This window comes from Juglans regia, unplaced genomic scaffold, assembly GCF_001411555.2.
Source record: "Juglans regia cultivar Chandler unplaced genomic scaffold, Walnut 2.0 Scaffold_205, whole genome shotgun sequence".
Classification (NCBI taxonomy): domain Eukaryota; kingdom Viridiplantae; phylum Streptophyta; class Magnoliopsida; order Fagales; family Juglandaceae; genus Juglans; species Juglans regia.
In genome coordinates, this window is record NW_023351432.1 from 1 (window position 1) to 13,428 (window position 13,428).

Genomic DNA, 13,428 nt, shown 5'->3' on the forward strand with positions numbered 1-13,428 from the left:
TTTTTTTTTTTTTTTTTTTTTTTTTTTTTTTTTTTTTTTTTTTTCTTTTCCTTCTTTTTCTTTTCTTTTCCTCCTCCTCTCCCGCGCGCCGCATGTCTCTCCCTCTCTCTTTTCTCCGTCCGTGTGTCGTCCCCCAGCCCGCCGCCGTGCGCTGGCGATGATCGACACCGCCCCTCCCTCTCACCTCCCATTTGACCAGCGATCACCCCCTTGTGATTTCAGCCCCTAACTCACCGCCGATAGCCCCCACGCACCACACTAAGCCGCGGCACTCCTTGCTTCGCTGTGCCGCCGTCGCGCCACCTCCGGCCACCATCTTCTCACCACATCATCATCGACCTCTTAGCAATCCATTGGACCCAACCCCACCTCCGATCTGTCACCGGTGAAGCACTTCCAACTCTATTTCCATTTTGGATGTTTTTGGACTTCAACGGCCTATTGCGCCGCCACCCACAGCCAACCACCACCACCACTAGCTTCACCCTAAGCCATACCCTATCAATCTCGAGTCTTCATTTACACCCGTTCAAAAGTGGGTTTTTGAGACCCACGGCCACAGTGCATTTGGCACTGTTTTGTTGCTGCGTTGCAGCTTCTAGCACCTCCGTGATCTTTCAAAAATTATATTATAGCGTTGTAAGTATTTTCTCAAAGAACTTTTGAGATTTAAATGTATTTTCATGCTAACTCATATTTACTATGAATTGGTTGGTTGTGCCGGACTGAGTCCGAGGAGTAAGGGGGTCGGTTGGATTGAATGATGGAGTTGTTGGTGTGATTGGTTTATGCTATGAGATTTGTTGGCTGTTACGAGTTTAAATATTGATGTTTTGTGTTTGATGTGAATTATGGTGGATATTGGAGATTTTAGGAAGTGATGATATATTTTGGGATTATGAACATTTTAAGTTTTGAGGAATTAAAATAGGTTATTTAAGAAGTTTAGGCTTAAATATCGAAATCCGTGATTGATTGGAAACTTATGGAAATTATGTGATTATTTTTATAGGTGACGATTTATAGTCGACTCGACATTTTTGAGAAAATTTCTAAAAAACTAAGTTGCCCAGGTAAGCGGGGTTCATATACTAGTTTTGCATAAAAGAAATGAAATGAGGTTGACTTTGAAAATATTCATGTTTATTTTTGAAAAGAAATCTAAAAACGGCCTCAGATGTTTGTTCTGCATATGCATAAATTCTATAAGAGAAAGTATTTTCTGTCATGACTGGTGTAGACATGAGCTAGTTTTGTGCATTCTGTTTCTGAACTATACAAAAAGAGCAAATATGAAAGTCTAAAAGTTTTTGCTTTGAATAAATGAAGATGTTTTGGTGTCTGTTTATTTCGAACACGTGAAATGATCTGAAGCTTTTCAGTATTTTGTTTTGATATGATGTGTCATTTGAAAAACCTTGGCATGGAGTTTTGAATCTGTATCTGAATGTGATCTGTTTTCGATGATGTTCTGTTATGTTTCTGTTAAGGCCCAGCCACGAGTATAATGGTAGTTTATAACCCTACCACGGAGGTGAAACATAGAATACGGCCCAGCCACGGGTATAATGGTTGTTTATAACCCTACCACGGGGGTGAAACATGGTGTACGGCCCAGCCACGGGTATAATGGTAGTTTATAACCCTACCACGGGGGTTAAACATGGTATTTGTCCCGATGTGATGCTATGAGATGATATGAATATAATGTTTCAGTTGGATATGCCAAAGGACTTTCTTTTTGAGAACAAGTTTGTTTTCTGAAAAATTTCGCTCTGATGTTTTGTAACAAGTTTTGTTTATGCATTCTGAAAGAAAATCTGTTGTTTCTGCATTCTGAAAGTAAATGTCTTGTTCTGCATACTGAACTTTATAAATACTCATGTTTACATGCTAGTATATGCTCTCTGTTTACTGAGTTGTTGATAACTCACCCCTTATCTCCACAATATTTTCAGATATTAAGATGGTTCAGCTGAGGATCAAGATTATGAGGCATTGAGTGAGATGATTTAAGTGTAGTGGTTCAAGCATACGAAGTTTTTTTTTTTTTTTTTTATGAGTATTGTCGAATTTTATTAAGAAATTTTATTCTGTTGTGATTACTTGACATGTTGGAAAATTGGTTATATTGAGGAAATTAGATTGAATCGAATTTTCTATATGATATTCGGAATTTGGAGTCTATTTTTATATTGTTGGAATGTGGGTTTAAGTGCTAGGAGGTAACTCTCTGACCCGTGCGAGACCGGGGCGTTACAGTAAATATTATACCACTATATATAGTATACATTAAACATTATTATTACAAGTATACCGCCTGCTCTATCTGCTATCATGCATATGACTGGTTTTACCGCCTATTATTTTTATTAATATTATACTATTATTACTATCTATTATAATTACCTGGGATTTACGTCTTTGGTATTAGAGCCATTGGTGATTATATTGTTATATTTTATTATAATATAACAATATATTATTATTATATTGATATGCTGAAGTAACAGTTTCAATTAATAAAGAATTTTCTTTCACTACAATTGCCTTATTAGATACAGAAGTAGATTTAAATTGTATACAAGAAGGCTTAATACCTTTTAAATATTTTGAAAAACAAAAGAAACATTATCCCAAACTAATGGAAAAAAATTAAACATAAATTGTAAATTATCTAATGCACATATTTGTAGTAATGGAATCTATTTTAAAACAACATTTATCTTAGTAAAAAATATTAATACTAAAGTAATATTAGGAAATCATTTCCTTGCCTTACTCTACCCTTTCTCTGTATTAATATGAAAAAGAATAGTATACATTAAACATTTATATATATAATGGTAGTTAAGTATGTAATTATATAGTATACTTATATAGCCATTTGAATGGAGTACTGGCCTGTTCGAACGGACCAGGATCATGGACAAAAATGAGACGTTTCACGAATTCACGTGTTCGAACGAGGTTGTACATAGTTTGAAAGGCTAAATTCTCTGTTCAAACGTCAAAATAAATTAACAGATAATGCATTTGAACTGGATAACACTCTTTCGAACGTGACTGCTTGATACAAAATACCCAGTTCAAATGTTGAACGGTTTACATTTGCACAATGCAGTTTGAAGCTCATTCTCCATCGTACGCCAGTCACCGCCACCAACTCCGCTGTAACCAGGCCTCTTTCTGCCGTCTAAGAGGTATGGCCCTTCACTTGAATGTACTGCTTGTGGTTTTAGCTTCTATGGACTTGAAAAGGTGGTTGGATTTTGAATCCCACTTTTTGGTATCTTCTAGCCGCCACACACGGCGTTTGGCCGTAGAAATGATGGAGTGACTTAACTCCTTGTTAAGTTGGATCGATTAAAACCAAAGATTCTTCAAGAATCTTTGGATTTCATGGATAATCGTGTTCGAATGGCTTCAAACTTGTTCGAATGCGAATTTTCGAAATAACTATTTTAGCATTCGAACATGAAAGAACACGTTCGAATGTTAAAAATTGAGCTGACAGTTCGTTCGAATAGGTTTGGCTCTCGTTCGAACGTAACATTTATGCTGTTCGAAGGTCATAGGATTTACATTGTTCGAACAACATATTTACTCATTCGAACTGGTAGTAAACGTTCGAACAGGTTAAAATAGAATTTGAATGGTTATAAACCGTTCGAATACTAATTGATATTGTTCGAACGGTATTATTTAGTGTTCGGATTAAATACCTGATCATTGAAACAAATTAGTTCTTATAAGAACGAAGTTGTTTCTATTCAAACATCACAATATATAATATACTTAGAACTTTATATTTTATTTATAATCATTGTGGTTTTATGAACAATGAACTAATGACATACATGGGAAGAAAACGTGGGAGAGAGGGCCAACCTAGCGATGAAGCTAGTGAGACAAAGAGGCCGATACTAGTAGTGTAACAACCAGGCCCAGCACCAAACCCGCTTTCTAAAAAAGTTGGATTTATATGTATGAAAAGACTATTTGAGATTAACGATTACTTTTTGGGATAGGCTATAGGTTTAAAATTTTATATATGTGGGATGTGGATTCTTATTGGGCCTGATAATTAGGTTAAAATCATTTGATATTTAATGGATTAGGTGGGATCTTTTTATTTAGTTATAGGCTGAAATTTCGTTTGGAAATGTTGTATTATTGAGTCGAGACTCATTAGTATTGATAAAATAGTCGACCCATGAGAAAATTATGGGCAAGCCAAAGAGACTGTCGAACTGCTCAAACTGCCCAACCCGGTCCATTTGTTAATTCCATACACAACATGTGGGCCCAAATACTTTGAAATGAACCCTACCCGATCCACCCCAAGGCCCACACCCAGTTGTTCTAAACCGGGAGACCAACGTACAATTATTTATTTTTTTTAAACTCCCCACCATGCACGTCTCCCTCCCACTACTTTCACAGCTAAATAGATATTATATATATATATATCGTATAAGCATGTTCATTCGTTTTCCAAACTAGGGTTGCCACACATAGTTTCCAGCAACCGAACCCTAGGAAAACCACCACCTGCAATCGCTTCTCAGCCACCATGAATCCTGACCACCACGTTGCCAGCTAGAGACTCCACGGCACAACCCTGCATGCGCGCACCAACAGCTTTTCAATCCACGTTCTAGGAGTAGATTAGCCATTGTCGTCACTTCCGTTGCGTCCAACTGCCAGGTCTTAGTTCTAGGAGTAGATTAGCCACTGTTCTCAATTGCCTGAAACAGGGCCTTGGTGATGGTGGTTTGCAGTGCAGGGTGGTAGTGGTGTGGGTGGTTCTCAACCTGTCGTGGATTGAGGGAAAGAACGCTCGTAGGAGAGAAACCATGGAACTGCTGGTTTGCCGTGGGCTATGGGAAGAAATTGAGTAACTAAGTGGTTTTTCTATGGGTCTTGGCAGGGTTGTGGCGTGTTTCTGTGTTTGTTGGGTGGCTGCTAGACATGGAGACGTCCATGCATGGGCTGGGGGTTGGCCGACGTGGGACGTGGCCTTGGAGTGTGAATGTGGGATGCAGCTGGTTGTTGACTTGGTTCATAGTGGCTTGTGAAAGGAAAGACTGCTCTGAGTGTGATTAGCGGGATAAATATAGAGAGAAAGAAAAAGAAAGCTTAAATTTTGACCCCAAAACGACGTGATTTCTTCAAGTGGGCTAGGCTTTTCGACCAGCTTGGGCCAGGCTTGGGCTAGGTGTTACATTATTTCTCTTTTAGCACTTAATATCTATCAATGCACAAAATAAATCAAATTTGACAATCCATTATCATGTAGGTTTAAGGTCATTCCAATGTCTCGTAGAGAAAATGGCAATTAGTTATTATATCTTTTTATGGTTTTCTTTAATTAACTGCTAATATGATTTTGTTGATGTGGCTTAATTAGAAACGCATCGATCATGAAAATCTCTCTCTCATTCATGTGTATGCTACAACCCATACTGATGTCAACTACGAGTGGATTGATCCTGTAGCCAGATAGAATTATGTAAGTTAAATTCAGTTTTCAAAGCATTATTTCATTATAGATATCTCTACTATTTTTTATTTTTTTGTTATTGATTGTTGTTTTTGTAATTCTTGTAGAAGAAAATGATTGAGTTGCAACCTGCTTCTATAGAATCGTCTCTTATTGACATCGACATATTTACCGAGGTCCTTGGGAGCAAGTATGGTTTGGTGAGAGTGCTGAAATGTTCTTTCAAGTGTGTCGATTCATCATTCATGGTGTCAGGTTTAGGAGTGAATAATCGTACCATAGATTTGGAGGGTGCACACCAAGAAATTGAGCAAATCATGAATGTGAGACAACAAGAATTTGAGGGTCTCCTGTCTCGATAGTCAGAGTTAGAGATGTGTTTGCAGGAGCAACAAAGACAGCAGGAGGGAAGAATACAAACTAAAGTGCAATAACAAATACAAATGGAGATGTTGGTCCATATGGAAAGTGTGATATCACTGCAGAAAGATCGCGGTGGTCGGGGAAAGAAGAAGAAATTAACTTTAATTTATGTTTCAAACAATTTTCATATGAATTTATTTTGTAGCCTAAGTCTCAAACAATTTCAGAGATTGTTATTTGTGCATGATACAATTTGGGTAATTAGTGTGGTATTTAATTTTATCTATTTATTAATTCTCATTGAATTCATGTTCGAATGTAAAATGCACACGTTCGAACGTGCCCTTTATGTTTGAAACAACGTCGAAACAAAAATAAGTTAATACGTGCGATAGTAAACGTTCGAACCTAGTATATCACGTTTGAACATGTAGCATTATACAACGTCCAAACCTATCCTGGCATATCCGAATGTGTATCTCCCCACGTTCAAACTAATGATAAACTGAAGTTCGAATTAAAAATACTATATCATTCTAACGTCACATTGCCAACGCTCGAGTGAGCTATACGAGTGAGCATGTTTTACTAAATGTTCGCACTACTATAATCTAGCATTAGAGAAAGTAACGTTTGAGCGTGAGTTGGCTGAATTCACGTTCGAACATACTTTTTTTGACAAAGATGGAACGTCACAAATTTGTCATCACGTTCACACAAAAAAGTGAACGATAGACTTCGGACTATCATAGAAAATATTTTTTGTAACGGTTGAACAATACACTAACACTATATTTTTTGTGTTGCAGTTGTGTCGGTGCGTGGATGGTTTTTAATCATCACAAGAAAACATTTTGTAATGATCATTTATTTATTTATTTTTTTTGTGACGGTCTCTTCGTCACAAAATCTACAATCTAATATTGTAGTGTGAGTTACTCCAAATATCCAAACATGGCCTAAACTTATGTTTTAACTTTTGAAGGAACTAATTTGTGAATGTCAATACCTTCTATATACGTACCATCCGGGTCCTTTTACTCCTTTTCTTCGAACTAACTACCCTGGTTTTAGAGTTCATTTTAGGGTAGGTAAATATATATATATATATTAAAATGAACTCTAAAGCCAGGGTAGTTAGTTGAGTAGATCGACGAAATTCGGTTTGAAAGTAGTATAATCTTTATTAAAAGAGAAAATATATTTACAACCGTGAATTGCGTAACCGCCGCGTAATCGCTTTGAAAAAAATGAATAAAACATGGGGTCCACATGAAAAAAATTAATTTTTTAATAGTGGACCCCACTATTTTTCAAAGCGATTACGCGGCGGTTACGCACTTCACGGTTGTACGTAGAATTACTCTTATTAAAATATTTGAAATCTATAATATGGGACACCTTATTTTATCGAGACTTCCATTATAAATAATGATGAGGAAAGATATCAAAAGATAGACATGCAAGTCCAAAACATGGAAGTCCAGGAAGCTGGAGATCAACTTTCAAGTTCGCAGTTGGGAGGTTTGGTCTCCATTCCAATGGTTCTAAGAGCAGCAATTGAGCTAAACGTGTTCAATATAATTGCAGATGCGGGGTCCGATGCTTATCTTTCTGCAGCAGAGATCACTTCAAAGATCCCAACAACCGATCCAAATTCTGCAGCGTACACTTTGGAGAGAATACTAAGATTTCTGGGCGCAAATTCCATCTTATCGATATCTCAAAAGCCATTAGGAAATAATGGAGAAAATGCAGTACGCCATGAATGGACCTATGGCCTGACAAAGATGAGCCGATGCCTAGTGAGTATCAGTACCGGCGGAAGTACTGCTACTTCCCCGGCTTCAGTAATGATCCGCTTTTCCTGTCAAAGGGAATTGCTCGAGAGTTTGCTTAGGATTAAGGATGCAGTTCTTGAGCCTGGAAGCGCGCCTTTCAAGAAGGCCTATGGGGTGAACTTTTACGAGTATCTGGAAAAGAAGCCGATATTTAGACAGCTGTTCGATGAGCTTATGGAAGTTGGCGAAAAATTAGTGTTTGATGATGTGTTCAAGGTGTATGGTGGATTTGAAGATGTGAGAGAGTTGATAGATGTGGGGGGCGGCATTGGAACCACTTCTGCCAAGATAATCTCTTTGAATCCACACGTTCGTGGACTCAACTTTGATTTGCCTCAAGTGATTGCTGATGCTCCTACGCTCCCAGGTTAGACCTCTCTCTCTCCAAAACAAGACTTGTACGTGATGATACTAAGATTTTATTAAAGTAGAGACAAGAACAATACATGCTCTTAATTTCATATAAGTAGGTGATCTCAGAATGTAGGTATGTTTAGCCATCATTCTCAAGATCCTGATGAAATCTTCTTATTTTCAGGTGTGAAGCATGCGGCCGGAGATATGTTTGAATCAATACCGAATGCCCAAACAATTTTATTGAAGGTTTCTTTCCTCTCCGATTCCTTTATAATTTTCTAGTGAGCTTTCTTTTTCATTGTTATCGGCAAATTAGTACTATATAATTAATTACTTACCAATAAATAATGCAATGCAAAAATTATGTATTTTGACTTTTATATATATTTAATATGTAAACAGCGAATACTCCATAACTGGGATGATGAGCGATGCAAGAGGTTGCTGAGGAATTGCTGGGAAGCATTACCAGCCGATGGAAAGGTGATAGTTGTTGAAATGGCAATCCCACAAGAACTTGAAAACAATCTCGAGACAATGAACGTTCTAAAAGAAGACTTGTACATGATGCTCCTAATGGCTGGTGGCAAGGAGCGAACACTCGCTGAATTTGATCATCTAGCAAAGGCTGTAGGGTTTACTAAAATGAAGGTCTTCCCAATGCCTCATGGGTCGGTTCATGTTATTGAGCTTTACAAGTAAGGCTAGCTCATGACTCGATTCATGGGGTAGAGACGAAAAACAATCTGAAAAAAGATTATAATCAGATATCTCATGCTTATGTTAATTCTTGCTGGCAATAAAAGACAATGATTGAGAATGTAATTCATGAGCAAGAAAATAAAAAGGAAGACACAGTCTCCCTTAATTTATGCTCATATTTTCTTTATGAATAATGAAGTCTTCCATTGTCATGTTTCTCCCTTTAACTTTGTAACACCCCCCTTCCCGTAGGATAGGTGTGTCACGAGTTTTTCATAAAAAATAAACCCGGCAAGAAATCTCATATTTAATAAAATGAACTTAGGATTTATTTTGTAGAAAAACTGTCTAATAAAAATGTTTTCTAAAAATATTAAATGAATAAACTGAATAAATTCATGTCATAAAAATATGTTTTATTTTAGAAAGTCTTAACTAAAAATAAATGCTCCTTCTACTCCTGGTCTGCCTGCTCGTAATCATCATCTTCACCTGGGTGGTTAAAAATATGAAAATAAACTGAAATTAGTCGATGACTTAGTAAGAAATCTATCACAACATAAACGTAATAAACATAAGATTTTCCTAAGAACTTTCATGCTGAGCTTAAAATTCATGATTGTTCATGCTGATGCTTATGCTATGTATGACTGATTTATTTGAACTAACTGACTGATTTATTTGACTTATCTGACTGGCCAACACACTTAACCCTGTGTGCAAGGTTGTGCACCGGCCCCACATCCCGCTGCAGCAAGGGGAACCGCTGATAGTATTCTAGCATACTATGGTGGACCACGACTGCGTTCGTGGCTTGCACACCACCCTGAAACTGAACTGCATTGGTACCATGCATCTGAATGACCATCTTATTAACTGATCTAATCTTATCTTACACTTGAATTTAAAATGGCTTATGTGTCTTGTACACATGAGATGCATGATATAATACATACATAATTATAATTTCTGAATTTGAACATGATGCTGAATGACATGATCGTATGCTATGCTGAATGACATGTTTGCATATGACATGAGTGGTTCATAAATAATGGCTGTCAATGAACTGGCTTGAATAATACTTATATATAAGCTAAACTATGATGATCCTAATTTATGATCAAATTACTTACCTCGTTGCGCTCCTTCTTGAATAACACTTCGTAACTTGAGACCTATAGACAATAATAACTATCACTAAATTTGTTTGGAAACAAACACGTACTAATATCTTACTTAACTAAATTCAGAATCTAAAAGATAGTCAAACAAATATTTTATTAAGCACTATAATCAATAAATCCTTGTATTTAAATTACTTAAAAAATACTGATTTATAAATTTAGTATAATGCACTAGCTATCTTAAAATAATTCATAAAACTTAAATTCTTAAACTAAATTTCATTTCTCAACATAATTATTAAATCTTATACGAAACCTAATAAATTCCATTAAATTCTTAACATAGTAATTTTATTAAATCCTACTAACTTGACATAGGAAAAATTTACTAACATATTAGGCTTAAAATTATACTTCAAAACATATTTCCAATTCTTTCAACACTTTCTTAATAAAATGAGCATTTGATTAATATATTTATTTAATAAAATTAAACTCAACTTGAAATATTAAGTTCAACTTTAATTAAAAAATGACATAATAATATTCATAATTAACATATACTTAAACGTAAGGTTATAAATATAATTATACTTAAAAACACTGCTTCAAGATACTAGATTAGAAAGGGCATACTTGTAATTTTCATCAACTAACACTTAGTAAACTGAAACCTAAAGCAAAATACGTATATATTCTGCAGAAAAAATGAGAGCTCGGGAGAGAGAGACGCACAAAGAAGGGCTCACCGAGAGAGAGGCTGACGTGTGGCGGTTCTGAGTTGCTGGCAGGGGTCACGGAAGCGTGACTGGGGGCTTGTCTGTGGTGGTGCGACGCTGAAGGAAGTGAACCATGCAGCAGTGCAACCGAGAGAGAGGGAGGAGCACGTGCTGAGCTGGGTGGCTGAGGGTCGTAGGACAATCGGGATGGAGTAGGTGCCACGGGGAAGAGCTGGTTGGCAGTTTCTGGCATCGTGGGTAGTGCTCCGACGTCCTGGGGTGATCGGTGGAACAACCTGAACTGGTAGCGTCGAGGTGCTCAGCATGAAGCCATCGCGTGGCGTACATGTGACATTGCTTGGAGGTCCTTCTCGGTCATGCATGGTCTACGCAGTGGGGTCGCCGCGATGGTTCCGTCGTCGAGTCGCGGCCTTTCCAGTTGCTGCTTCTCACTGAGTGGTGACCGTGCGGTTTTTCATGACATGGGCATGCTCTGTTCCGTGAGAGTAAAACAGAGTCATTCTCTTCTGTCATTCCGTGCATCGGTGGTTTTCGTTTTGGTCTAACAAGGTCGACGGCGCTACTGGTAGAGGGGCTGAGCGTACATGGAGGGGAAGGTTTGAGGTTTGCGGCTTGGAGTTTTCTTTCCATCCCGAAGTGATAAGCGTAATATAAATATATATTTACAAGAGGAAACCTAGAGGAAAAGAGACTTGCATGAGTAAGAAAATGGAACGAGCCTAAAGTGGAAACTGATTCCTGACTTCATGGGCTTGGGTGCCATAAAAATAATAATAATAATAATAATAATAAAATATTTATAGTTATATAAAAAAATACATAAAACTTATCTTATATCCTAATCTTAGGATCGGGTTGTTACAAACTTTATGAGATGTTTCCATTCCTTTTATATTGAATTATCATATGTAATAAGCCAAGCCATCTAGATTATTAAGGCATGATCATGTAAGATATGTTTATATATGATAGGAAATATTGCCCATCAAACATCCCATGCATGTTATACTATGGATACCTACTATTGATACACATTTTAGTATGCCTGCGGTGTGCCCTAACGACTTGCAACTAGAAAGAAAAGCTCGGGACTTAGTGGGGATGCCCTCAATGCTTAAATCAGTGAGGATTTATGCTTCTTAATCAGTAATGAATTAAGAGACTTTCATTATGTATATACGGTAGGATATTTATAAGAGTATTGTTGTTAATTAGAAACAAACCTTACAACTTACTAATTACTAGGGTAAATTAGAAAAAATTTTGTACTCGAAATTAAGTTCTCTAATTGATATGAGATAATTCACGTATATATAGTAGCTATGCATGCATCAAGTACTTATTTATAAAGTTATTTTACAACTTAATATGAAATTAACTTTAAGATTGTGTGTGTGTGTGTGTGTGTGTGTGTATATATATATATATATATATATATATATACAATGAATGTGTATCATTATTGAAAAAGAAAAGGCAAAGAAGGCCAACGACTCAAAGAAATTACCGTCAACGAGTCAGATCAGATTTTGCTCGGCTAGGTGGTTTTCTCATTTGAGGGCTCTGTTTGAGATTTAGACGAAGCCACTGTCTAATTCTGTGGCCAAAAGGAATTATTTTAGGGTTCAACGTGTAAAATATAAAACCCTTTTACATACCATGACTGTTTTCTCGTCGCAATACATGATTTGCCCCCATCGTTTTTCACTCGACACACGAAATCTGGTGCTAGTTGCTAAAACTTATTGTGGCGGCTTTGTTTTTTGCCATAAGCATGTTATTTCTCACCTGCGGTAGTCTTTGAAATAAAATTCGTGGCAAAAACCAGTGTCATTACCAGTCTAATTTATGAGAGATATAGGGAAAGAGCCACACTCTCTTGCACCAAAGAATATTGAAAATGAAAATGCTAGGTAGTCCCTTGATTTTGTCCCCTTAGTTTAGTCGTTCATGTGTTTTATTTTTTATTTTTTTTAATGATTAAGAAAGTGACTTTTAGTGAATGTATGTATTTTTTTAAATGTTTAAATATATATATAAATTTAAAAGAAAAAAAATAGAAATACATGCATAAAGGACATGCCCAACTATACATACTAGACCCGTTAAAAAAAAAAAAAAAAAACTATACATACTAGATACCCCTAACTTTCTCCTATTGAAAAAACCTCCTCTTCATTATGATGAGAGCCAGCCGGCGGCTAGAATTGGGTGACGCTAAATGGTTCGGACCATGTCTGTAACACCCCATCTTCGAGGATCCGGAGATTTAACTCATGTTACCTGATAATCAACTCCAACACTGCTAATATACTTCCAAAAGCTCCAAATCAAACGTAAACACTTCCAATTTAAATAATCTCACAAACTCATTTATCAAATCCTCGATACAATAACCCAAAAAATATCAAGTTCTCTACAAGTCGCTTAAACTCACATTTCAACAATATAATTATAAACTCTAAACTTCCAATATTATAAAGAAATTTTGATTCAAACTAATTTTCTCAATATAATCAATTCTTCAAAATGCCACATCATCAGAACACAATGAAATTTCCTAACAAAAATCACCAATACTCATCGAAACTTTCTATTCTTAATCCATTATTCTAAAGTCATCTCACCCAATACTTTATGGTCTTGATCCTCTGCTGAAATATCTAAAATCATCTGAAAATATTAGAGATAAGGGGGTGAGTTATCAACAACTCAGTAAGTAGAGAACATATACTAGTAGGTAAATATGAGCATTTATCAGATTTTAAAATGCTAAACAAAATATTTTCTCT

The 13,428-nt window shown here is 36.4% G+C and overlaps 1 protein-coding gene across 1 annotated transcript; it reads left to right on the forward strand.

The window, feature by feature from the left end:
• The first annotated feature begins 7,344 nt into the window (after positions 1–7,344).
• Positions 7,345–8,912, forward strand: LOC109004694 ((S)-scoulerine 9-O-methyltransferase-like). Its single transcript, XM_035686940.1, has 3 exons — positions 7,345–8,077; positions 8,249–8,313; positions 8,470–8,912. Exons 1-3 carry the CDS (start codon positions 7,345–7,347, stop codon positions 8,767–8,769), a joined length of 1,098 nt encoding a protein of 365 aa, XP_035542833.1. The 3' UTR covers positions 8,770–8,912.
• The last annotated feature ends 4,516 nt before the right edge of the window (positions 8,913–13,428 follow it).